This window comes from Mesoplodon bidens (genome assembly GCF_964165515.1).
Source record: "Mesoplodon bidens genome assembly, chromosome: 12".
Lineage (NCBI taxonomy): Eukaryota > Metazoa > Chordata > Mammalia > Artiodactyla > Ziphiidae > Mesoplodon > Mesoplodon bidens.
Window position 1 is genome coordinate 85,425,308 of NC_138168.1, and position 26,783 is coordinate 85,452,090.

A 26,783-nucleotide genomic window follows, 5' to 3' on the forward strand; every position below is an offset into this window, starting at 1 on the left:
GATGAGGCGAAACCCTCCTTCCCAGGGAGCCCAAACTGTCCACGGTCCGCTAGACTGGCCTCTAAGCTCCTTCAAGGCCCGGAAACCAATGCAGCGGCAGGGACATGGGCTAGGATCCACCCCACAGTGCTCCATGGGGCCCTGCACGAGCTGTACACCATCCACACCTGCCCCCTTGCTCATTCCGCTCAGCAGCACTAGTCCTAGAACAGCCAGACTCACGCCTGCCCCGGGCATTCCTGGGGCTGTTCCCTCTCCCAGGCACCAAGCTCCCTCCCTCCCGCCCTCCCTCCCTCCCTTCCTTCAAGTCTTTGCTCCAAAGTCACCTTCTCAGGAGGTCTACCCCCTGCCCTGCTTTGCCTTGCCTTCACCTGCTCTCTGTTCACCTGCGTTCTTATCACCTTCTACAGCTATATAATTAGCTTACCTGTGGTTTATCATTTGCTGTAATACCCAGGTGCCCAGAGCGGTGCCCGACCCTTCAATGGCACTCAGTAAATATTTGTGACGTGGTTGGATTCATTCCTATCAGAGCTATTATTGAAAGCCTACTGTGTGCTAACTACAGAGCTAGGAGCTTCGCCTCCCGATCATTCTCACAACGATCTTGTCCATGGAAATGGGATAATAATAAATGCTATTGTCCCATTTCACAAATGGGAAAACTGAGGCTCATGGAGGTTACGTGACTTGCTAAGGTCACGCAGTCACTGCAGAACTCTGACTGTGAGTCAAAGCCCAGGTCTTTTGTCTTATCCCAGGGGAGTTGTTGAACTCTTAAACTGCCCCCCACACCCTGGTTCAGCTCTGCTCACTTGGGGCTGATCCACACCTAGAAGATCTTTCAGAGTCGTCGGGACGGATGCTCGGGTAAGAGGATGTGGCGAGTGTATGCATCTTACTCAGACTGTTTCTTAGGGAAGTACCTCCAAACTATAGTGCAAATTCAACCCGGCTCTCTCAACTCCCTTTCTTCTAAACTCTTCTCCGATTTGTGTCCTGAACATTTGTCATCATGAGATTGAATTATTACATATTCAATCTGAACCTGTTCCCCATAGTCTGAAGCAGTGTTTGTTTAAGGAAACTAAACACCCACAAAGCAAATACGTTTCGTTTCTTGTCCAAAGATGTTGCCTTCTCTTCTGAGAGACATTTATATTCTCCGAGAAACAGGAAGTTGAGGCTAGAAAAAGCTTATTAAGTCTCTACTTATTACAAAAGTAGGAGTACAAATGGGCAATAAATAGGGGAAACACTCAACTTCCTGAGTAGTTAAATCAGTACGAAATTAAAGCAAGTGCTATTTGGGGACCATTTTAGCAAATTTAAGAAGTGACACAGGAACTTCCTTGGCGGTCCAGTGGTTAAGACTTCGCCTTCCAATGCAAGGGGGTGCGGGTTCGATCCCTGGTCGGGGAGCTAAGATCCCACATGCCTCATGGCCAAAAAACCAAAACATAAAACAAAAGAAATATTGTAACAAATTCAATAAAGACTTTTAAAAAATGGTCCACATCAAAAAAAAAATCTTAAGACAAAAAAAGTGGCACAGCTTACTGTTGGCCAGCATGCGGGAGAGGCAGGTGTTCATGTGAACTGCTGGGGTGAACTGGAGGGCAACCAGCGATATACATCAGATGCTTTAAAATGCATGTCCTCTTTAATCCAAATATCTTAGTTACAGGAAATATTCTTTAAGAATCATCATGAATGTTGCCAGAACTGTGTATATGTGGATGTCAAAGACAGCATTGTTTATAATCTTTTTAAATTTTGAAACATTGAAAATAGCCAAAAATGTCTAAAATAGGGCAATGGTTAAATAGATTATGGTACATTTATTCAGAGGAATACCTTGCAACTATTAAAAATAATGTTAAAGAATATTAATGTGGAAAGTAGATATTGATAAAGATATCAAGTTATAAAATAGTATATAGTAGCCCATATTTATAAAAACAAAATGATTATACTGTAGACACTGTAAAACAACTGAAAGGATTATACCAAGAGGTTGAGAATGGTGGGCTTATGCTTTTTTTTTTTTTTTTTTGGCTGCACTGGGTCTTCGCTGCTGCACGCGGACTTTTCTCTAGTTGCGGTGAGTGGGGACCACTCTTCGTTGCGGTGCACGGGCTTCTCATTGCGGTGGCCTCTCTTGTTGTGGAGCACAGGCTCTAGGCACACGGGCTTCAGTAGTTGTGGCACGCGGGCTCAGTAGTTGTGGCCCACGGGCTCCAGAGCGCAGGCTCAGTAGTTGTGGCGCATGGGCTTAGTTGCTCCACCGCATGTGGGATCTTCCCGGACCAGGGCTCAAAACCGTGTCTCCTGCATTGGCAGGTGGACTCTCAACCACTGCGCCACCAGGGAAGCCCAAGGGCTTATGCTTTTTTTTTTTTTTTTTTTTTGCGGTATGCGGGCCTCTCACTGCTGTGGCCTCTCCCATTGCGGAGCACAGGCTCTGGACGCGCAGGCCCAGCGGCCATGGCCCACGGGCCCAGCCGCTCCGCGGCACATGGGATCCTCCCAGACCGGGGCATGAACCCGTATCCCCTGCATCGGCAGGCGGACTCTCAACCACTGCGCCACCAGGGAGGCCCCTATGCTTTTTTATTAAATAGTTTTTGGTCTTATCTGTGTTTTCTGTATCTTCTCCATAAACATGTGATGTTTGTGAGAAGAAAAACCCCAATTCGTGTTAAAAAAAAAAAAAAAAAAGACGTACCAAAAGAACCCCCCCCAAAAAACCCCTCCAGTCATTAGGAGCTAGAACTTGGTAGAGTGGTAAATTTTTAGCGATTCCCTGGGGGGAAAAATCATTAGAGTTCCTGTCTGAGTTTCCATTTTGCCTTCACTTCTGGTTTTTAAAAAATCTAAAAAGGAATGCATTTATATCCATGTTTTCATGCAGTTGACATTTTCCCTGGCAGTGAAGACACAGTGACTGGCAAAGTGACCACATGCCGGGCATACACATAGGAGTTCCTTGCACATGGATGGACAGGAGCTTGGATGATGGAAGGGTTTTTAATCTTTGAAGTAACAATCCAACTCCCTAGTTGTTTCTCTTATACATCGATTTGAGATGTGGCATTTGGGTCACTACTAAGTGGGGAGTGGCTCAAAGCGTTCACCGCCCCCGCTCACAGCACTCATTGGGGTTTTGGAAGCTTCCACTTTCCTTTAGTATTTCTGAACATCTCTGGTTGCAGTGACTTTTTAAAAAAGAGTATTGTATTTAGCTATATACTCATATTAATCTATTTTTTGTTAAGAACAAAAATCAGAGTAAATAATAGACAATTATATTGAAGTGATCTCTTAGAGGTCTATCTCTCGAAAAAATCATCTGAATGCTGTAATATTTAAGGTTCTACCATGTTTGTTTGAAAACAATATTGCAATTATCAAAGAACTTTGAGGTTTCAAAAACATTTATGTATTGTGCGTAAACGTTGATAAACAGCGGCCATCTGACCTCCCTGCAGTAATGCTCTCCGCGTGCTCTTGTGGATCAAGATTTATTTATCTGTTTTTAGTATAGCTGTGGTTTCAGTTGACTTTCCTTGATTTCTGCTTTTGTAAAATCAAAGGGCATCAGGCGTTGCTTGCGGGTATAATAGATAACTTGTGACCTTCAGAGAAAGTCACTGAATGCTCCCTGCCTGACTAAAGTAGTTCTCCTTCGCTTTTGCTCAGATTTACTTTTCTTTCACAACCAGACAGAGCCCATGGCTCTAATAAAAGTCAGGCCGAGTTCTTAGTTGTTCTTCTGGGCTGGGACCTCTTGATTAACCCTGTTTGCTGCTCAAAGGTTCAACTTGCTTGAAGATTCTGCTCTGTCTACAGGGAAAATAGAAGCAGAAAACCCTCCCAGGGCAATGGTGGTGAAGTCATAAGTTACCTCTGAGGGATGCGGTAGACCAAAGGACGTGCTCTGCAGTCCTCTCATTATCTGAGGCTGCCCTTTCCCTGGCCAAGCAGATACGCAGTTGAATTACTCGGAGACAGTACCATTAGTCAGTGGCCCAAGGGATTAAAAACAAAGGCCCACTTCCAGCTCCACTTCTGATTTGCCTGTAGTTTTTGGGTGGGTCTCAACCTGTCTTTTTTTTTAAAAAAAAACATCTTTATTGGAGTATAATTGCTTTACAGTGGTGTGTTAGTTTCTGCTCTATAACAAAGTGAATCAGCTACATGTATACATATATCCCCATATCTCCTCCCTCTTGCGTCTCCCCCCACCCTCCCTATCCACCCCTCTTGGTGGTCACAAAGCACCGAGCTGATCTCCCTGTGCTATGAGGCTGCTTCCCACTAGCTATCTATTTTACATTTGGTAGTGTATATGTGTCCATGCCACTCTCTCATTTTGTCCCAGCTTACCCTTCCCCCTCCCCGTGGCCTCAAGTCCATTCTCTACATCTGCTTCATTATCCTATCCTGCCCCTAGGTTCTTCATAGCCTCTTTTTTTTTTTTTTTAGATTCCATATATATGTGTTAACATACGGTATTTGTTTTTCTCTTTCGGACTTACTTCACTCTGTATGACAGACTCTCGGTCCATCCACCTCACTACAAATAACTCAATTTCATTTCTTTGTATGGCTGAGTAATATTCCATTGTATATATGTTCCACATCTTCTTTATCCATTCATCTGTCGATGGACACTTAGGTTGCTTCCATGTCCTGGCTATTGTAAATAGGGCTGCAATGAACATTATGGTACATGACTCTTTGAATTATGGTTTTCTCAGGGTATATGCCCAGTAGTGGGATTGCTGGGTCATATGGTAGTTCTATTTTTAGTATTTTTAGGAACCTCCATCCTGTTCTCCATAGTGGTTGTATCAATTATCAATTTACATTCCCACCAACAGTGCAAGAGGGTTCCCTTTTCTCCACACCCTCTCCAGCATTTATTGTTTGTAGATTTTTAAATGATGGCCATTCTGACTGGTGTGAGCTGATACCTCACTGTTGTGTTTTTTTGTTTGTTTGTTTGTTTGTTTGTTTTTTGGCGGTACGTGGGCCTCTCACTGCTGCGGCCTCTCCCGTTGCGGAGCACAGGCTCTGGACGCACAGGCTCAGCGGCCATGGCTCATGGGCCCAGCTGCTCTGCAGCATGTGGGATCCTCCCAGACCGGGGCATAAACCCGTGTCCCCTGCATCGGCAGGCGGACTCCCAACCACTGTGCCACCAGGGAAGCCCGTCATTGTAGTTTTGATTTGAATTTCTCTAATGATTACTGATGTTGAGCATTCTTTCATGTGTTCGTTGGCAGTCTGTATATCTTCTTTGGAGAAATGTCTATTTAGGTCTTCTGCCTATTTTTGGATTGGGTTGTTTGTTTTTTTGATATTGAGCTGAATGCGCTGCTTGTATATTTTGGAGATTAATCCTTTGTCAGTTGCTTCATTTGCAAATATTTTTTCCCATTCTGAGGGTTGTCTTTGCGTCTTGTTTATGGTTTCCATGCTGTGTTAAAGCTTGTAAGTTTCATTAGGTCCCGTTTGTTTATTTTTGTTTTTATTTCCATTTCTCTAGGAGGTGGGTCCAAAAGGATCTTGCTGTGATTTATGTCAGAGTGTTCTATGTTTTCCTCTAAGAGTTTTATAGTGTCTGGCCTTACATTTAGCTCTTTAATCTATTTTGAGTTTATTTTTTTTGTGTGGTGTTGGGGACTGTTCTAATTTCATTCTTTGACATGTAGCTGTCCAGTTTTCCCAGCACCACTTATTGAAGAGGCTGTCTTTTCTCCATTGTATACACTTGCCTCCTTTATCAAAAATAAGGTGACCATACATGCGTGGGTTTATCTCTGGGCTTTCTATCCTGTTCCATTCATCTATATTTCTGTTTTTGTGCCAGTACCATACTGTCTTGATTACTGTAGCTTTGCAGTATAGTCTGAAGTCTGGGAGCCTGATTCCTCCACCTCCGTTTTTCTTTCTCAAAATTGCTTTGGCTATTCGGGGTCTTTTGTGTTTCCATACAAATTGTGAAATTTTTTGTTTTAGTTCTGTGAAAAATGCCATTGGTAGTTTGATAGGGATTGCATTGAATCTGTAGATTGCTTTGGGTAGTATAGTCATTTTCACAATGTTGATTCTTCCAATCCAAGAACATTGTATATCTCTCCATCTGTTTGTATCATCTTTAATTTCTTTCATCAGTGTCTTATAATTTTCTGCATACAGGTCTTTTGTCTCCTTAGGTAGGTTTATTCCTAGATATTTTATTCTTTTTGTTACAGTAGTAAATGGCAGTGTTTCCTTAATTTCTCTTTGAGATTTTTCATCATTAGTGTATAGGAATGCAAGAGATTTTTGTGCACTAATTTTGTATCCTGCTACTTTACCAAATTCATTGATTAGCTCTAGTAGTTTTCTGGTGGCATTTTTAGGGTTCTCTATGTATAGTATCATGTCATCTGCAAACAGTGACAGCTTTACTTCTTCTTTTCCTATTTGGATTCCTTTTTTTTCTCTGATTGCTATGGCTAAAACTTCCAAAACTGTAGTGGTGAGAGTGGACATCCTTGTCTTGTTCCTGATCTTAGTGGAAATGGTTTCAGTTTTTCACCATTGAGGACGATGTTGGCTGTGGGTTTGTCATACATGGCCTTTATTATGTTGAGGTAGGTTCCCTCTACACCTACTTTCTGGAGGGTTTTTATCATAAATGGGTGTTGAATTTTGTCGAAAGCCTTTTCTGCATCTATTGAAATGATCATATGGTTTTTCTCCTTCAGTTTGTTAATACGGTGTATCATGTTGATTGATTTGCATATATTGAAGAATTCCTGCATTCCTGGGATAAACCCCACTTGATCGTGGTGTATGATCCTTTTAATGTGCTGTTGGATTCTGTTTGCTAGTATTTTGTTGAGGATTTTTGCATCTATGTTCATCAGTGATATTGGCCTGTAGTTTTCTTTCTTTGTGACATCTTTGTGTGGTTTTGGTATCAGGGTGATGGTGGTGTCGTAGAATGAGTTTGGGAGTGTTCCTCCCTCTGCTATATTTTGGAAGAGTTTGAGAAGGATAGGTGTTAGGTCTTCTCAAAATGTTGGATAGAATTCGCCTGTGAAGCCGTCTGGTCCTGGGCTTTTATTGGTGGAAGATTTTAAATCACAGTCTCAATTTCAGTGCTTGTGATTGGTCTGTTTACGTTTTCTGTTTCTTCCTGGTTCAGTCTCGGAAGGTTGTACTTTTCAAAGAATGTGTCCATTTTTTCCAGGTTGTCCCATTTTATTGGCATATAGTTGCTTGTAATAATCTCTCATGATCCTTTGTATTTCTGCAGTGTCAGTTGTTACTTCTCCTTTTTCATTTCTAATTCTGTTGATTTGAGTCTTCCCCCTTTTTTTCTTGACGATTCTGGGTATAATAGTTTATCAATTTTGTTTATCTTCTCAAAGAACCACCTTTTAGTTTTACTGATCTTTGCTATTGTTTCCTTCATTTCTTTCTCATTTATTTCTGATCTGATCTTTATGATTTCTTTCCTTCTGCTAACTTTGGGGTTTTTTGTTCTTCTTTCTCTAATTGCTTTAGGTGTGTAAGGTTAGGTTGTTTATTTGAGATGTTTCTTGTTTCTTGAGGTAGCATTGTATTGCTGTAAACTTCCCTCTTAGAACTGCTTTTGTGCATCCCATAGGTTTTGGGTCGTCGTGTTTTCATTGTCATTTGTTTCTAGGTATTTTTTGATTTCCTCTTTGATTTCTTCAGTGATCTCTTGGTTATTAAGTAGTGTATTGTTTAGCCTCCATGTATTTGTGTTTTTTACAATTTTTTTCCTGTAATTGATATCTAGTCTCATAGCATTGTGGTTGGAAAAGATACGTGATACAATGTCAATTTTCTTAAATTTACCAAGGCTTGATTTGTGACCCAAGATATGCTTTATCCTGGAGAATGTTCCATGAGCACTTGAGAAGAAAGTGTATTCTGTTGTTTTTGGATGGAATGTCCTATAAATATCAGTTAAGTCCATCTTGTTTAATGTGTCATTTAAAGCTTGTGTTTCCTTATTTATTTTCATTTTGGATGATCTGTCCATTGGTGAAAGTGGGGTGTTAATGTCCCCTACTATGATTGTGTTCTCAAGCTGTCTTGACCTCTGCTTATCTTATAAAATGAAGGATGAGTACTTTTAGTGCTTCCTGGTTGCTTTCTAATTCTGGATGCCAAGCTAGATGAGCCAGCTGTGCACCTTCTCTGCACCTGCACCTGAACAGCTGTGCACACAGTAGGGCAGACCTAATGCCCAGTGTGAGTGCATGGGATTGGGTCTGCCCTGTTGTGTCACCAGCTCCAAATGCATGCACAGTGCCAGTCATCCTGATGTGTTTCTCTGGGCGACTCAGGTCCCTGCTCTCACAACAGTCATTTCACACCTTCTTCAGTCATTTTAAACCTCTTTTCAAAACTTCTCCCCACGTTTCTTCCTCATTCTTAACAAATAAACCTCCCTTCCCACTTCTTAAAAAAAAAAAAAAAAAGAGCGAGCCTTGAATTCCCTAATCCTCCTGATACTGAAATTAACCTCCTCAAGTCTGCGCCCACACGACTCTCCTTCCCACCCAAACAGAAGATGCCGGCCTCCCCAGCAATGCTTGCACCCCACCCTCTCCTGCCCTATTGTTTCTTCCATGGAAGTAATCATAGCTTTTTTGCCTTTGCTTTTAAGCTTTCTCTCTTTGTCCTGGATTCTCAGCAATTTTATTATGATGTGCCTACATATAGGTTTTTTTGCTTTTTTTTGTTTTTGTTTTTTTAAAATCTTTAGGCCTAGCCACATAGCATGTGGGACTTAGTTCCCCAGACCAGGGATCTAACCCGGGTCCCCTGCATTGGCAGTATGGAGTCTTAACCACTGGGCCACCAGGGAAGTCCCCATGTAGTTTTATTTTAAAATATTTTCCCTCTGGAGTCTGCAGTTAAGGGATGTAACTAAAGTCATCCAGGGTCAGGACTATCACCCAAGTCTTCTTACCTCACTTCTACTGCTCCTTCAGGACAAGGGGCACAGCACATCATGCCATAATATTTACAGAGACAACTTTTTAAATGAAAATGCTTCATGCGCTTTCTTTATTCATTTCATAAGTGTGTCTTGAGGATTTACCATGAGCCAGGCACTGAGCTGGTGCTGGAGATTTGATAGAGGGCAGAAACGTGCAGGGTCCCTGCTGTCCTCGAGTTCCAGCCGAATGGGAGACATGGATGTGATCGTCCTTCAGCGAGACTTGCTTTTGCTCCAGCGCACCACCAGGGTGGAGGCCAGGAGTCTTTGCTCATCCGGTACTGAGCTCATTCAGAGCTGGGTTTCAGCCTCTGGGAGGACTGGTCTGCTTCCAGGGCACTCGGACTCCCAGGAGGAAAGCCTTTGAGGGGTCCCAGCTGAGGGTCTGGACGTTTACCAGGCCCCTCCTCTGTGGTGGGCCTGAACTCCAGTTTCTTCTCTCTAGTAAGGTGAAACTTCTGAAGGTGTTTCTAAGCCGCTCAGACTCTTAGCATCGGCTTCCAACTAAGCAAAGACCTTGAGGGGAAAAGCAGCATCGAGCATCACTCTCACCTTAGTGCGTCTCCCTTTTCTCCTCAAGTTCTGTACTGCTTCACAGCCCCCAGCACTTGGGTTGGTCACTGTGTCCAGCTCCAGAGCCTCACAGCCTTTCTGCCTTGCTGCTCACCTACTGACAGATGCCTCAAAGGGAAACAGCCAGGACGTCAGGCTCACCTGGCTGCGCTCCTCTTTAGTATCGTGGACCCTGGCACCCTGGCTGTCCCGGTAGCTCTACAGTGCCTTCAAACTGCTTGTCGTTCAATTCCGTTTTCTACTTGTTCTTGGCAGAAGAGTTGGTGTAGTACAGTTTAGTCTGACGTAGCCCGGGGTGGAGTCCCGTGATGAGCGCAGGTTAATTACCAGAACTTTTAACACCTACCTTCAGCTTTTCTTAAGCAGCTCACACCTCTTGCCAAGCTTCCCTCCCCATCACCTTCTGTCTGCACTCTTTTCGTGCGGTCTCACCACTCCACGCCTTTCCAGGTATGTGAAATTTAAAAACTGTTTCCCATCCCAACAGTTGCGTGGGTGTTGGTGGATAACATTTTTCAGGGCCAGGCACTGGGTGTGGTAAAAGTGGTTGGGTTCTTTTTTTTTTTTTTTGGCGGTACGTGGGCCTCTCACTGTTGTGGCCTCTCCCGTCGCGGAGCACAGGCTCCGGACGCGCAGGCTCAGCGGCCATGGCTCAGGGGTCCAGCCGCTCCACGGCATGTGGGATCTTCCCGGACCGGGGCACGAACCCGTGTCCCCTGCATCGGCAGGCGGACTCTCAACCACTGTGCCACCAGGGAAGCCCATTGTGGTTGGGTTCTTGGCATGAGCTAGTTCTGGTTCGGGGCCCTCTGAGTTGTTGGTTTTGTTTTGATCTCTCTCTAGTGAGAGAGACTCGCGCTTTCTTCTTAGCTTGTTTCCAGGATGTTTTGCGGTGTTGAGGAACCAGTTGGGAAAGTGGGAATCACGTGGGGTTCCCGCTGTCTATAGAGTCCTCACTGAGATTGGTTGCATGCACAGGGTGACAAATTCCTAAGCAAATTCAACAGTGATGAGGCGGGTTGTTCTGTCACTTGCACTACTTCTCCACATCACCTCAGCTTAGGGTGCCCTAACTTACGATGGTGGTTTTGTTGGTCATTCTGGGGACCCATAAAAATTTAAACACAGTTTATTGTCGTCTTTGCATATTGTACGTACTCTCGTCCGTGTGCGCCTCACCATAATCCAGTGAGAACAGGATGGATTTTCCCACTTGAACTCTGAGTCCAGCTCCCTCTGATCCCGGTCACTCGGCCCCCCGCACCACGCTGCTCTCCCCAGGGCTCTTCCTGCCGTGGGGTTATTATCCGCCCTTGGAGATTTAGCTTTGCAGAACTGCATGGGAGATAGTCCGCTTCTTCCCAAGTGGTTTGTGTTCAAGAATGAGACTGTGCAACCCGTACTGCTAGGCAAACACCGTATCTGGGCAACACAGGCCCTTCTGAGGACGCCTCGTCTCCTTAAGACACCATATGTGGCAACTTATTTTGCAAAGTACAAGCTGGCTGGCGTGTTATTAACTTACCATGAGTCAGGACGCATGCTCTGTATAAATTTTGATTTATTTGCTATCTTGAAACCAGAACTGCAAAAACATTGATTAACTGTGAAGTAACATATCTGTCATTCTTGATTTCAGGGAAGTTTAATTAGCATTAACAGCACTTGTACAGAGATGGGCAATTTTGACAACGCAAATGTCACTGGAGAGATAGAATTTGCCATTCACTACTGCTTCAGAGCTCATTCTTTAGAAATATGCATCAAGGCCTGTAAGAACCTTGCCTATGGGGAGGAAAAGAAGAAAAAGTGCAATCCGTAAGTTTCTTTGTCTAAGTTTTGGCATATGATAATAGACATGTTGATTCTAAAGTTCATATGGAAAAGTGAAAGTCCAAGAATAACCAAGGTAATTGTAAAATATATATATAAATAAATAAAAACAAAAAGACATGTTAAGAATTATCATAAAGCTTAGTAATTCAGGGTTTCCCCAGTGGCACAGTGGTTGAGAATCCGCCTGCCAATGCAGGGAACACGGGTTCGATCCCTGGCCCGGGAAGATCCCACATGCCAAGGAGCAACTAAGCTTGTGTGCCACAACTACTGAGCCTGTGCTCTAGAGCCCGTGAGGCACAACTACTGAGCCCACGTGCCGCAACTACTGAGCCCACGTGCCTAGAGCCTGTGCTCCACAATGAGAGAAGCCACTGCAATGAGAAGCCTGCGCACCGCAACGAAGAGTAGCCCCCGCTTGCCGCAACTAGAGAAAGCCCGCGTGCAGCAGTGAAGACCCAACACAGCCAAAAAAAAAAAAAAAAAAAAAAGCTTAGTAATTCAAACAATGTGTTATGGGTGCAAGGATAGACAAGGAGGTCAATAGAGCAGAATCAAAAGTCCAGATACAGATCTTAGCATACATGGGAACTTAAATGATCAAGAGGCTATTAATAATCAATGCAGAAAAGATGAACTTCAATAAATGGTGCTGGGAAATTTGATTTTCCGTGTAGGAAAAATGAAATTAAAATCCTGTCTCACACAGTCCATAAAGAGATTAATTTTTTTCCAGTTGGTAGATATGAAATGATGTCTCATTATTTTAACATGCATCTCACTGATTAATAACAAAGATGAGCAACTTGATATATATGAGTTAATCACTTAAGATACACTCCCCTTCTATGAACTCCCCATTTCATATCTTTTGTCCAGTTTTCTATCGAACTGTTTGTCATTTAAAAAGTTATTTACAGGAGTTTGGCTTTTTAAAAATCCATTTTCAAGACTATTCTCCATTGGTTCTACATATTGCACGTGTCTTCTCTTAGCTTTACTTGTTTTCTGACATTGTTTATGATGACTTTTCTTATAATGAATTTAATGTCCAATTTTTCCTTCTTTTCCTTTAAAATGTCTGCTGTTTGAGTCTGTAGGAGAATTCCACCTGAAGATTATAAATACATTCTTCTCTGTTTTCTTCTATCAGAGTTTTTTTTTTTTTTTTTTTTTTTTTTTTTTCTGTACGCGGGCCTCTCACTGCTGTGGCCTCTCCCGTTGCGGAGCACAGGCTCCGGACACACAGGCTCCGCGGCCATGGCTCGCGGGCCCAGCCGCTCCGCGGCATGTGGGATCTTCCGGGATAGGGGCACGAACCCGTGTCCCCTGCATCGGCAGGCGGACTCTCAACCACTGCGCCACCAGGGAAGCCCTCTATCAGAGTTTTTTTCCCACTTAGATCCTTTCATATTAGAGCTGGAACTGATTTTCTGTGCACGGCTTAAGGTACGGACCACATTTTGGCCTTTTTTTCCTCCACCATGGAACATTTTTAGCACACTATTTTGAGGACCAGCTAGGCGAAAGGAATGGATTGTTGGTCCAGTCAAACTCTCCTCTGCTCTGAAATCTTCAGTAGCTCCTCAGTGCCAGACAAATTAGGTGCATCACTATAGCACTTATGGTTCTCCGTAACAGATTCCTCCTATATTTCTAGTCTTCTTTTATTCCCCTATCTGTACCTTCTGCTCTGGAGAAATTGGAATAGTCACTGTTCCAAAACGATCCCCTGACTTGTACCAAATATGAGGCTTTTCTCATGTTTGTTCTGAGACTGTTTCCCCTGTGCTACTCCCATACGTGGAAATCGCAATCCTGTCCATTCTTCAGACTCATTTCCAATCCCGTCAGCTCCATTTATTCAATCTTTGACCTTCCAAGCATGTTGGGTCTCTCCCATAATTCTCTACAGGGTTTGACCTCTGATAAGTTATTCAACCTCTCCATATCTCGGTGTCCTCACTGTAACATGGAGGTTATATTATCACCTACTTCAAAGGATTGTTGTGTTTCCCTGAACTAGCCCATATTAAGTCTTTAGAAGAGTGTTGAGAACATAATAAACGTTCAATAAATATTATTCTTAAGCAGGTGAGGTGGGAAGTGCATAGAGAAGTAGACCTAAAATCCACATAGGGATCCCTTGAGGCTTTGGCCAAATACTAAGCTGTTCAGATACAGGACAAGATTTCATGAGGTCTGTCAGAGGATAGCTACTGGAGGGTGGTAAGTTGAATGAAAAATCCGGGAGTTGCACAGTGCTGGGAAAGATTGGTGTGTTTTTTGGGGGGTTTTTTTAGTTTTATTTTATCTTTGGCTGTGTTGGGTCTTTGTTGCTGCGCACGGGCTTTCTCTATTTGGGGCGAGCGGGGGCTACTCTTTGTTGTGGTGCACAGGCTTCTCACTGCAGTGGCTTCTTGTTGTGGACTATGGGCTCTAGGCATGCGGGCTTCAGTAGTTGTAGTGTGTGGGCTCAGTAGTTGTGGTGCGTGGGCTCAGCAGTTGTGGCTCGCGGGCTCTAGAGCGCAGGCTCAGTAGTTGTGGCACACGGGCTTAGTTGCTCCGTGGCATGTGGGATCTTCCCAGACCAGGGTTCGAACCCATGTCCCCTGCATCGGCAGGTGGATTCTTAACCACTGTGCCACCAGGGAAGTCCCAAGATTGGTGTTCTGACCAAAGTGGAGTGGGGCATTGAGTGGACCCCAGAAAAGAAAAGCTTGGTAGTAGGGCTTCTCTAACCCACCCTAACTAAGCAAAATCAATCCTTGATAGGATCAAACTGAGTTTCCAGTAAGTGAAATGCCTGCTAGAACAAAACTCAATACTTTGTAAAGGAAACACATGGTCAAGAGAGGATTCTGAAAGCTGGCAGAGTAGGAGGCCTCAGGAACCCATCTCCCCCTGTAGACAGCTGCACTGGCAGAATCTGTCTGATGGAACTGTTTTGGAATTCTGGAGTCTTTTGAAGGCTTTCAACTTCCTAGGGGAAGTCTTGGATGGTAAATTGAGATTAATGTCAGTCAATTCCGGCTCTTAGTGCAGTATTAACTACCCATCCGCCCTATGCCCAACCCCTTGGCGGGCAGCTGTGCATATGTTCCTAGAGCAGCTTGAACACAGCTTGTAGGAGCCAGATGGGCAAAGGATCCTGTCCTCCAAATATCAGGGACCTGTTCTCTGATTGCTGGGTCTGACTGCAGAGGTACCAAAAAAAAAAAAAAAAGGCAGGCAGCCAGTGTTGTTTCACCTCCCCTCATTGTTGCAATCCCCTCCTCCTTGGGCTGAAGTGATTTACAAAGTATTTAAAGGGCCAGTGCCCTTATTTGTCTCCCTTCTTCATTTTTCTCTTTTTTCCCCTTCTTGGGAACTGGATACTAAAGACCAGGACATTCAAGAGTAACTATATATACAAGGAAAATTAAAAAGTGACCACACGTGCCCAGGGAAAGGTTCAGGTTCAGAAAAGATCTGAGAAGATCTTAATTTTACACTTCAGGCTGCTCCTTGGCACAGAGACAGTCTGCATCAATAAATTTATGAAAAACCCAATTAAAAAATAAATAACAAAAAACAGCAAACCCTGGGGAAGGGGGAGAATCTGATTTCCAGAGTTCACGTATTATTAGACATGTCTAGTGTTCAACAAAAAAAATCACAAGGGATATAAAGAAACAGGAAAGTATGGCTCATTCAAAGGGAAAAAATAAATCAACAGAAACTGTGCCTGAAAGAGATCTGATGGCAGGTTTACTAGACAGAGACTTTAAAACAACTGTTTTGGGGCTTCCCTGGTGGCGCAGTGGTTGGGAGTCCGCCTGCTGATGCAGGGGACGCGGGTTCGTGCCCCAGTCCGGGAAGATCCCACATGCCGCGGAGCGGCTGGGCCCGTGGGCCATGGCCGCTGAGCCTGCGCGTCCGGAGCCTGTGCTCCGCAACGGGAGAGGCCACAACAGTGAGAGGCCCGCGTACCGCAAAAAAAACAAAAAAAAAAAAAAAAAAAACAACTGTTTTAAGGATGCTCAAAGAACTAATGAAAGATGTGGAGAAAGTCAAGAAAATGATGTATGAACAAAACAGAAATATCAATAAAGAGATTAAAAACCTTAACAACAAAATATTTACTAGAGGGATTCAAAGGTAGGTATGAGCAGGTAAAAGAAAGAATAGGTGGGCTTCCCTGGTGGCGCAGTGGTTAAGAATCCACCTGCCAACGCAGGGGACATGGGTTCGAGCGCTGGTCCGGGAAGATCCCACATGCTGCGGAGCAACTAAGCCCATGTGCCACAACTACTGAAACCCGTGCTCCGCAACAAGAGAAGCCACCACAATGAAACCCTCGCACTGCAATGAAGAGTAGCCCCCGCTCACTGCAACCAGAGGAAAGCCCATGCGCAGCAACGAAGACCAACACAGCCAAAAATAAATAAATTAATTAAAAAAAAAGAATAGGTGAACTTGAAGATAGGATGATGGAAATTACTGAGTCTAAAGAACAGAAAGAAAAAAGATTAAAGAAAAGCAAACAGAACCTAAAGGACCTTCTGGACACCATTAAGTGGACCAACATAAGCAACATATGTCCCAGAAGGAGAAGAGAGACAGCAAGGGGCAGAGAGAATACTTGAAGAAATAATGGCTGCAAACTACCCCAATTTGATGAAAGACATGAATATAAACATCAAAGAAGCTCTTTGAACTCCAAGTATGATGAACTCAGACACCCACACTGAGACACATTATAAACCAACATTTGAAAGACAGAGACAAAGGATCTTGAAAGCAGCAGGAAAGTGAATCATCATGTACTAGGGATCCTCAATAAGATTATCAGCAGATTTCCCATCAGAAACTTTAGAGGCCAGAAGGCAGTGAGTCAATATATTTAAGGTGCTAAAAGGAAAAACAAACAAACAAAAGAAACAGCACAATTCTTCTTCAAAAGTGAGGGAGAAATTACAACATCCTCAGCTAAACAAAAGGTGAGAGAGTGTATGAAATGACACTAGACGGTAACTTAAGACATATGAAAAAATAAAGATCTCAGTAAACGCAAATACACTGGCAATTATAAAAGCAAGTATTATTGTAACAGTGGTAAGTAATTCCACTTTCTGTTTTTTATATGACTTAGGACATTTTAAAAGATTATTGGTCTCTTATTGTCATTTTGGTTTGTAAGTCCACACTTTGTTTTCGAGATAATTTAAGAGACTAATGCATTTAAAAGAATTCTTACTTTGTGTTTTTGGTCACACATATATACAGATGTATTTTGGTGACATCAGCAGTGGAAAGAGGTGAGGACGGAGCTGAGAAGTAGAGTTCTTGTATGTTACTGAGGTTAAGTTGGTATAAATTCACATTAGAGTGTTATAGCTTTAGGATATTAAATGTAATCCCCTTGGTAACCACGGAGAAAACAGCTATAGAACAAAAACCAAAACAAAACAAATGAGAAAGGAATTTAAACATTTCACCACAGAAAATCAACTAAACACAAAAGAATACAGTAAGGCAGAAAGTGAGGGACAGAAAAGCTATGAGGCAAAAGAAACAGCAAATGACAGAAGAACTTCTTCTCAGTAGTTAACTTAAATACAAATGAACTTGACTCTCCAGTCAAAAGACAGAAATTGGCAGAACGGATAAAAACATGAGATCCAACTATATGCCATCTACAAGAGACTCACTTGAGATCCAGAGACACAAGTGGAAGATATTCCATGCAGATGGTAACCAAGAGTGAGCAAGGTGGCTGTACCAATATCAGGCAAAATAGGCTTTAAGTCAAAAAAGCTTACAAAAGATAAAGGACATTCTGTATTAATAATAGGTTCAATACAGCAAGATGTTATAACAGTTACAAATGTCTGTGTACCTAATGACCATCAAGATACAAGAAGCAAAAACTGACGGAATTGAAGGGAGAAATAGTTCTACAGTAATAGTTGGAAATGTCAATACTCCACTCTCAGTAATGGATAGGACATCCAGACAGAGGATAAGAAAGGAAATAGAGGACTTAACGACTGGATACACGGGCGTGTATTTTATTGTAATGCTTTAAGCTATACAGGTATATTTTATGTCTCCTGTTTTACATGTGTGAGGGGTCTCGTAATGATCAACAATTTAAGAGTCAACGAGCAGTGAGGTATTGGTGACAATGAGCCTTGAGTACTTTGCCAAGAAGTTTGCTGAAAGCGGGGAAGAGGCCTGAGACTGGGGCTCCAGGGGGAGCCCAGGTCGAGGGAGGGTTCCTGCTCTTTATTGCTTTGAGAAAGTTGAGCCTGTTTCTAGGCTGTGGGTACAGGACCTGGGCAAGTGGTGTCACTGCATCAATAAAGCTGCTGGAAGAGCCAGGAAGGACAGTCTCAGGACCTGAGTGGAGGGGCCGGCCTGGGACGGAGCTTCATGGGGTGGGCAGGGGGCAGCGCGGGGCTGGCCTTGGTCAGGCTTCCTCTGCTGGCGTGGCCTCCAGACCCAGGGAGAGGGCTCGGGAACACCGGTCCTCAGCAGGCAGGACGCCGTGTCTGAGGCCACACAAGGAAAACCAAAGTGTGAGACATACACTTTCCATTTCAACTTTGTTTTCTTGCGGGTTGGGGAGAAGAGGTACGTCGGGGGAGGACAAGCTGGCACACAGCCTTGGCATTCAGGTGGGTTAGAAATCTGTCACCCACAGAGCCCTGGGCGCCTCTGGTTCCCTGGTCGTCACCCAGTGACAGGTGGAGTGTGATGAGTAGATTCCAGGAGTAGGGCATGAGGAAAGCCGGGGAGCTTCACACCCCCAGCAGCATTCCCAAGGATTACAGCCAGAGACTGTGTAAGCCAGAGGCTGTGCACCCAGCACTGTCATTGTTCACTGTCAGTGGCGGCCCCTGAGCCCTTTCTGTCAACCCCAAATGCAGTGGGAAGCAGGGTAAAGAAAACGCTGACGTGTGATTCTCCTCCTGAACCCTTTGTCCGCTCCCGACGCTGAGCTTTTCACCCTGTCCTGTCTGTGTTTGGCCACTAGGTACGTAAAGACCTATCTGCTGCCTGACAGATCCTCCCAGGGAAAACGCAAGACTGGAGTCCAAAAGAACACAGTGGAGCCGACCTTTCAGGAGACCTTGAAGGTACTTGCTGGAGAAATATTCACGTGCTGAGTCTCCCCATCCTGGGATGGGCCCCTGGGGCCAGAGTCCAGCGGGTGGGTCTTCTAAACTCTTGAGTCAGTTAAATGTAAGTGCAGACACTTAAACATTTCTGCAGGGCTCTGTTAGTCAGTGGCAAGTGGTAGAAAATAAATATCAGCCTTTGTACAGAAAAACTGCAGAGTCTGCTGGACTTGAGAATGGCCTTTGATTAATGATTTGCGAGAAAATGGTAAAAACGAAACTGCCTGCCTCTCAATTTCTAAAATTGGTTTGTCCTGTTGAATTTTTATGACTATCAGAGAGGTATCCTCGAGTAAGGGACCCTGTAAATGAAACTGCTGAGTTATTATGATGAAGTACTTTTATGAAGATAATATCTGGTATACCTAGATTTCTTATTTTATGAAAAAAAAGTCTAGAGGAATTGTTTGGGTTTCATTTTCTTGGTGCTAAGAAATGTGACTTGTGGTTTAGGGCAGAGATCAGGGAGGGAGTGCCTCCTGCTGGGATTCAGGATGGAAACTTGGAGGTGATGTCTGGCGAGTGCAGATGGCAGGTAGGTGTGGGAGGTGGAAGAATAGTCCAGATGCACAGAGATGTACCCACTCAAGGCTGGGTAGCCCGGGGATCCTATGTGTCAAGCCTGAGAAAGGAGAGGACTTTTGTTTGCCTTCCTTGGCAAATAGGAGCATTTGTGAACTCCCAACCAGGGGCCATCTGGGTAGCTGGCACAAGAGTCCCGTTCGAGACATGAAAATAGCCATTGTTTTCTATGCACCTGCTGTGGCCAAGTACTTTACCCTCTGAGCCAGGTGTTAGAATCCTCATTTAGCAACAGGGAAACTGAGGCTTAGAGAGTACTTAAAAGTACAGCTGTGACCCATGATGGGCTAGCAAGCCTTCACGAAATTTGTTCATAAGGACTCCCCAAGGGTTTTTTTTTACTTTGTTTTTTTTTTTTTGTGGTACGCGGGCCTCTCACTGTTGTGGCCTCTCCCACTGCGGAGCACAGGCTCCGGACGCGCAGGCTCATGGGCCCAGCCGCTCCGCGGCATGTGGAATCCTCCCAGACCGGGGCGCGAACCCGTGTCCCCTGCATCGGCAGGCGGACTCTCAACCACTGCGCCACCAGGGAAGCCCAAGGGTTTTTTTTGTTTGTTTTTTTTTTTAAAGCAGATTGTGATTCAGCAAGTGTGGGCAGGACCTAAGGTGCTGCCTGTCTGGGACACTCTAGTAGTGAATTACTGGACAGTAGTCTTCACATGGTTTTGCTCATGTACCTGCTAACAGAATTTTGAAAAGCTCTGTACTCCCTCAAAGGTGTAAGCTGATATATAAAATTACTCATCACAGGTTTAAGGTATTTCGTACTAAACAGAGGCAGACATATTTCCTATTTTATGAAACGAGACAAAGATGAGGATTGACTATATTTTAAATACTTCATTATATACTTTGATTTTTAAAGTTTTAACTATTTTATTTAAAATGCACCCAGAATCTCAAAGAAATCAGCTACAATTTTTTATCCATTGGTTTTATCTAGTATATTGTGAATATTTTGGTTATCCTGAAAAACTTTCCAGATACAGTGAAAAGAATCAGTGTCTTCATTCTAAATGTAGAACATCTCAACACAGACCCAGGCTTAGCCTTCATAGAAATATGTATGAGATGGAAAAGATGGGAAGATGAAGAAGCTGAGCAATCATTAACAGTTTGGCAGAAACCAGTATTTCAAATTCCCCCCGAGGTTGCACCCCTGGGGCAGGGCACAGGAGTAAGGTACCAGGTGTGAGAACTATCTTCACCAGTTTTGAGAAAAGTGCATGTGAAAGGTGAGGATCTAGAAACTGATCCTCCAAGTTTTCTCAGTAGAACACTCCTGGGGGAGACTTTCTGCACTCCAACGGGTGCTGGCACTCCCCTTGGAGACCACTCAGTGGGGGGCCTGGGAAGGATGAAACAAGACACCAGATCTGGGTGACGTTGGCTGTTGCCTTATCCTTGTTCTCTGGCATCAGTTACACTTGGTACCCGGCGGAAGCTAGCAATCCAGGGTCTGCTGGCACGGCCTTGTGGACCTAACAGGCAATGGAAAATAGGTCTTATTTTATGTTATGTTATTTTTACATTTTTAAAAATTAATTTTATTTATTATTTTTGGCTGCATTGGGTCTTTGTTGCTGTGTGTGGGTTTTCTCTAGTTGCAGCGAGCAGGGGCTACTCTTCATTGCAGTGCATGGGCTTCTCATTGCAGTGGCTTCTCTTGCTGCGGAGCACGGGCTCTAGGCGCATGGGCTTCAGTAGTTGCGGCACGTGGGCTCAGTAGTTGTGGCTTGTGGGCTCTAGAGCGCAAGTTCAATAGTTGTGGCGCACGGGCTTAGTTGCTCCGTGGCATGTGGGATCTTCCTGGACTAGGGCTCAAACCCATGTCCCCTGCATTGGCAGGAGGGTTCTTTTTTTTTTTTTTTAGATGTTGGGGGTAGGAGTTTTTTTATTAATTAATTTCTTTATCTTTGCTGTGGTGGGTCTTCGTTTCTGTGCGAGGGCTTTCCCCAGTTGTGGCAAGCGGGGGTCACTCTTCATCGCAGTGCGTGGGCCTCTCACTATCGCGGCCTCTCCTGTTGCAGAGCACAAGCTCCAGACGCGCAGGCTCAGTAGCCGTGGCTCACGGGCCCAGTCGCTCCGCGGCATGTGGGAATCTCCCAGACCAGGGCTCGAACCCGCGTCCCCTGCATTAGCAGGCAGACTCCCAACCACTGCGCCACCATGGAAGCCCTGGCAGGAGGGTTCTTAACCACTGTGCCACCAGGGAAGGCTCTAGGTCTAATTTTAAAACGCGTACTCAGTCAACCAAAGGAAGCAGTCAGGACCCAAAGAGAAGCAGGCCTGTGTTTCCAAGGGAGCCAAGGAGGGCTGCCCAGTGTGCAGAGCGGGTGGAGACCATGCAGCTGCCCCAAGGAGGGCAGACATGCGGGGATGGTCAGCTTCCCTCTGCAAAGTAGCTCGTTCTGAGAGGGAGCAGACACAGCACAGTGCACCGTTGGCCTGGACTTGACTGATGGGGCATGTAGCCATGAAGGAAATAACTAGATTAATTTAGAGTTTAAAGATAGAGTATGGAACAAGGGGCAGAGTTGGAAATGGGCCATGGTATTGAGGAGAACAGACTAAAAATCGTCTGGGAGCTGTGGCCTGGGTGCTGTCAGCCTGGGAGCTGCGGGCCTGGGAGCTGTGGCTCAGGTGCCCAGGTTGACCGTCTCTGTTCCCCCTCCGCAGTACCAGGTGGAGCCTACCCAGCTGGCGACCCGGCAGCTGCGGGTGTCTGTGTGGCACCTGGGCACGTTCGCCCGGAGGGTGTTTCTTGGAGAAGTGATCATCCCTCTGGCCACGTGGGACTTTGAGGACCGCACGACCCAGTCTGCCCGCTGGTATCCGCTCCAGGCCAAGGTGATGTCTGGGCAGCCCCTACCCCCATCCCGCCACGAGAACCAAACCCACTTTTCAAAGGGGATCCAAGGAGAGAAAACCCACCTAGGGAGCCTGGGACCCAGAACCCAGGACCCAGCGCACACCTGCCAGCCTGTGACTCTGCGGTAGGCGCTTCTGGGGCACAGAGGCTCACGGCTGGGCCCCGGGGGGGGTGGCGGGGCCGAGGGACTCTTACCTGCTCAGGTTTGTTCAAGGTCCCGAACAGTCCCACCCCCAGTGTGGCCCAAACATCAGCGTGGATCCGGCCTGGTGGGTCCACACGCTTCCCAGAATTCAGGGTCACTTATTGCCAGCGGAGGAGGTCTTGACCTTCTTGGGCCAAAGTCCACACCTGGGGCCAGCAGGCTGCCCCACTGGTGGGACCCGCCTCAGACTGCCCCACTGGTGGGACCCGCCTCAGACTGCAGGCTCTTGTGTATTGTATCTTCACGCCCAACCAAGCAGTGTTCCCCAGACAGTAACAGGTGAGAATGACTGGACCCAGTGCCCTCAGGAAGGCAGGGCCAGGGGTTCCGTGTTGGATAGGCTGGGAGAGCAGAGTTGGCTGGGGGCCACGCAGGTGAGAGGGAGAGGCAGGGGAGAAAGGGGAGCGTTTCTTGGGGCGGCTGCTTTGTGCATGTCTGTGCCAAGATCCAAGATGTGAGATTGTGAAGGGGGAGAAAAGGTGGGCTCTGCCGCCTAAGAAACGGCAGCAGGATGTGCAGTCCCATGAAAGCCTGGCAGGGAGGCTGAGTCTTTACGAGGGTCCCCGGTGCCATTTTACCTCTCTTTTCCTCTCCCAAGACAGGGAGGCTCTGATTCACGATGCCCCTCCTGAGAAGCATCTCTGGTTTCTACAGGGTTAAGCCTGGGGCCTCCTGTCTCTCTTCTCTGTGGGGTCTGGGAGCCGCACACACACCCTCCGGTGCCCTGCACTTCCTCTTCTCAGAACCTGAATCCGTCTTCAGAACTCCACTTGGGAATATCCGCTTGGATATTCTTTCTGCAGTCTAAGGTCTGCCCAAGTTGGTCCTTAAATCCCACCTCCTCCATGAGGGCTTTCCTGATTTTCCCTGCCAGATGGGGTCTCCCGTGCGCTCGAGGGGCCCTTCCCGCCTTCTCCCCCCAGGATCCCTTACTCGGGTCGAGGCAGGCTGCCACCAAGGCTGGTCAACTTTGGATAAGCAGGCGAGGAACAGAAATCACCAGACTGAAAGGTGTCCCTCCTCATCCCAGCTAATAGGTAGTGACAGCCCACGCTGGATCGGGGCAAGGGGTCCACTCACGGGCCTGCCCCCTAGGCCCTGACAGGAGGGAACCATGGGGATGCTGAGGGGGCAGCCTGCTCCTCCCTGCCGGTGGGACTGGACGAATCTAGACGCTTCCCTAGCATCCCACCCTCACCCTGCTGGGTGAAATGTTGATGGGGTCACAGTCACCCTCTCCAAGCCCCTCCTTCGCTCACTTTCTGGCAGAAATCACTCGTGACCAGAGAAGCCACCTGGGTCCTCAGTGTGGGTTCTGGGGTGGGTGGGGCTGACTCAGCAGACGGGGGAGCCCCTCGCCGGGGGCACTGAGCCCCGGACCCCGTGGTTTCCCGTGCCTGCCGCAGTCCCTGGCGCGGATGGGTAGCTCGAACCTTTACTAACCTGGGTGGACTCGATGGGGGCTTGTTTTGTTTTACTTTTTCAGCTTCGGGTTGTGTCCAGGCTTTCTTAAGGCCACATCCCATGGGGATGCGCCAGGGCCTTGGAGCCCCTCTGCTTTCTCGGCTCATCTGCCTCTGGTGGGCTGCATCTGCCGGGGTGGCACAGCTGGGGTTGATGAGGGCAGGAGTGAAACGTCCCCAAACGGAAGGAAGCCCGGCCCTGCCACAGGTGTGCCCACAGCACCTGGGGCTCCCCCAGGCCCGCAGAGGCTTGGCCGGGGGAGGTTCGAAGGGGACGCTCATGGATGGAGCTGAGGCAGTGAGAGAAGCCCAGGAGGTTCTGGGTCTGGGGAATCCTGCTCTTCCCACAGGCAGAGAAAGACGAAGACAGCGTTTCCGCGAATAACGGAGAACTTGTGGTCCGGGCCAAACTGGTCCTCCCCGCAGGGCCCAGAAAGCTCCAGGAGGCTCAGGAAGGTGGGTGGCCTCCAGCCCCACAGACGTTTGTCTGTCACTGTCCCCAGAGCCGGGGCAGTTTCCCAGCGTTTCCTCCCGCCGCCCCCCGATCCCACGTGCTCCAGTACCTCCTAACCAACCTGCGAAGCCCAGCCTGGGAGGCAGGTTCTCTGGAAGCCTCGGCTCAGAAGGGAAACGAGCGACCAAAGCCAGGCCCGTGGTGCCTGCTTTACGGGCTCCTAAGACACCTGCCTGGAGGCTTTCCTCCCAGGGGGCCGGCTCGCCTGGCCTGCCTGGGCCAACAGTGCCGCTGGGGCCCCCCTTCGCAGACTGACCACCTGCGTGGCGGCCGGGAGTTCGTCCCCAACTCGAGGTTCAGGCGCCTGCGAGGCTCCGAGTGACCGGCCCTGTGAGTAGCGGCTGCATGGCAGGGTCAAGGTCCTCAGGGAGCTGTCAGGAGATGTCACTGACTCATAACGTGGGGCACGTGGAAAAGACGAGGGTGGAGAGTGAAGACGGGAGGAGGGGCAGTTCCAGGAAGTGACTCGTGACTCCCTGTCTGCCGGAAGAGGGGGCTCTGCTGCCGGGCTCCCAGGGCCCCCGCAGGCCAGCAGTACACACCCTGTGGTCCGCGGCAGCCCCCGTCAGCAGAGGTCTCTTCCCCAACCCGCTGGCCACAGCTGGCGCACGCCCCTGCCTCGTCCTCTCCTTGGTCCCTTGTTACTCTCGGCAGCTTCCGGTTCCCTGGGTTGTCAGTCCTTCCCCGCTGCCGCCATGCTGCCCGTGCTCCTGTGCCCGCGAGCCCTCGGGACCTGAGGGCTGCAACCCACCCTCTGGTTAAGCTGCCGGTCTGGGGTGGCGCCGTCGCGGGCCAGAGCAGCAGCACCGACGGTGAATGCCAGCTTTCCTTCCAGGGCCGGGAGATGAGTCGTCACATTACGGCCAGCTCTGCTTGGTAGTGCTGGGAGCCCAGAATTTACCCGTGCGCTCAGACGGCACCTTAAACTCATTTGTTAAGGGGTAAGTAGTACATTTAATCAAATATGACTTACTGATCCATCACACATATGGCATAGTCCCTGTAAGGGAACGCCAAAAAGTGTCAGCCATTTTAAACTTATTTTAGCTTTCCTGTGAAAATCTGACAGAATGCGTGTTAAAGACGAGTTTACAAGAATTCAGGGGACTTGGGAGAGCTGAGGCTGGCTTTGGAATACCACAGTTTAAACTAAACCCAAATCTTATCAATCAGTCCTTGTAACATCAGTAAATCAGCCCTAGGGACTGAGTGGAGAGCAAGGGGGAAGCCGTGTGGTTGGTAAATATTTCTTTAGCTTAACATCTCCTCTTGGATTAAGAGTCAGACAGATGACTGCATGCTTCATTCTTACTCGCTTCGGGTGTAATGGTGTCTCCAAAAGTAAAGCAAACACCATTAATAAGTATATAGAATTGCTAAATCCCCAGTCAGTGACATAATGGAAGAATGATGGCTTACCTCATCCAGACAGAACCGAGTTCCTCTCCTAAGCCTTCCTTCCACTTAATCTGTACGGCCTTGAGCAAGTGGCTTAGCCCTTCTGCATTTATTTTCCTGAGCCCAGGGTTAAAGGAGAGAACGTGTGTGCAGAGTCCTGATCCCTGGGAGGTCGCCTGGTGGTCGTCATACCAAGGAGGCGGATTAAGACAAGGCCCACGTGGCCTAGAATCCCAAAGTTCCCTTCATAGAGTACCCGGGGCAGCGTTCAGCTCTAAGAGAAATTTGGAACATCCTAGTGTGCGAGGTCACGTAGCCAAACCTCAAAATGCCCTTTCCTGTTCCTTGCTCACACTTCTTGTTCTGCAGTGGGTTTAGCACTTTCCTGAGCACTCAGGCTCACTGAGGAGCACGTACCGACCGAGAGAGGGGCCGTGTGGTGGGCGGGGCTCACAGGGTCCGAATCTCTTTCCTTGTGCAGGTGCCTCACGCTGCCAGGCCAGCAGAGGTGGAGGCTGAAGTCCCCCGTCCTGAAGAAGCAAGCCTGTCCCCAGTGGAAACACTCCTTCGTTTTCAAAGGGGTCACCCCTTCTCAGCTGAGGCAAGCCACCCTAGAGTTAACCGTCTGGGACCAGGCCCCCTTCGGGGTGAACGACCGCTTGCTGGGAGGCGCCAGGCTTGGTTCCAGTAAGTCTGAGCTATTTGTAAGGCCCAAGCTGCATCGGTGATCCTTAGTGACTGTCCTACCTACATGGATACCATGAAAAGAAAAAGTGTTTCCATGATGGCAGGTGCCTTTACTGGCTGTGAAACTGCCTAACCCATCATAAATGGAAATCACTTAGTTCTAGCTTTTACTTTACAACTGAGCCGTAAGACAGCAAAGCATTTCAACGATTTAAATGAGATTTAGCTCTGCCAAAGAAACAAAAATTCAAGGTCTCAAAATGGGCTGGGTACAGTATTTGCTTTTGTTTTTGGCAAATCATATCATAAAAGGATTATTTTCTTAAAGGAGAATATCTTCTTAACCCAAACAAATGGCAATTCAGAAAGTATTTCATCAATAGAGGGACTAGAGGGTGATGCTTTTCAGTGTCGCTCAGCAGAAGTGCTGCTGGCTTTTCATAGGGGGGG

General features: G+C 46.8%; 1 protein-coding gene across 3 annotated transcripts in view; it reads left to right on the plus strand.

Moving 5' to 3' along the window:
* SYTL3 (synaptotagmin like 3) overlaps nucleotides 1–26,783 on the plus strand; it is a 90,640-nt gene that overhangs the window by 62,625 nt on the left and 1,232 nt on the right. For all 3 annotated transcript variants that reach the window (XM_081250708.1, XM_081250710.1, XM_081250709.1), the window contains exons 10-15: nucleotides 11,250–11,428; nucleotides 18,468–18,570; nucleotides 21,874–22,044; nucleotides 24,085–24,190; nucleotides 25,084–25,189; nucleotides 26,128–26,333. In XM_081250708.1, coding sequence (XP_081106834.1) covers nucleotides 11,250–11,428; nucleotides 18,468–18,570; nucleotides 21,874–22,044; nucleotides 24,085–24,190; nucleotides 25,084–25,189; nucleotides 26,128–26,333 — 871 coding nt within the window. The remainder of the gene's footprint in view (nucleotides 1–11,249; nucleotides 11,429–18,467; nucleotides 18,571–21,873; nucleotides 22,045–24,084; nucleotides 24,191–25,083; nucleotides 25,190–26,127; nucleotides 26,334–26,783) is intronic.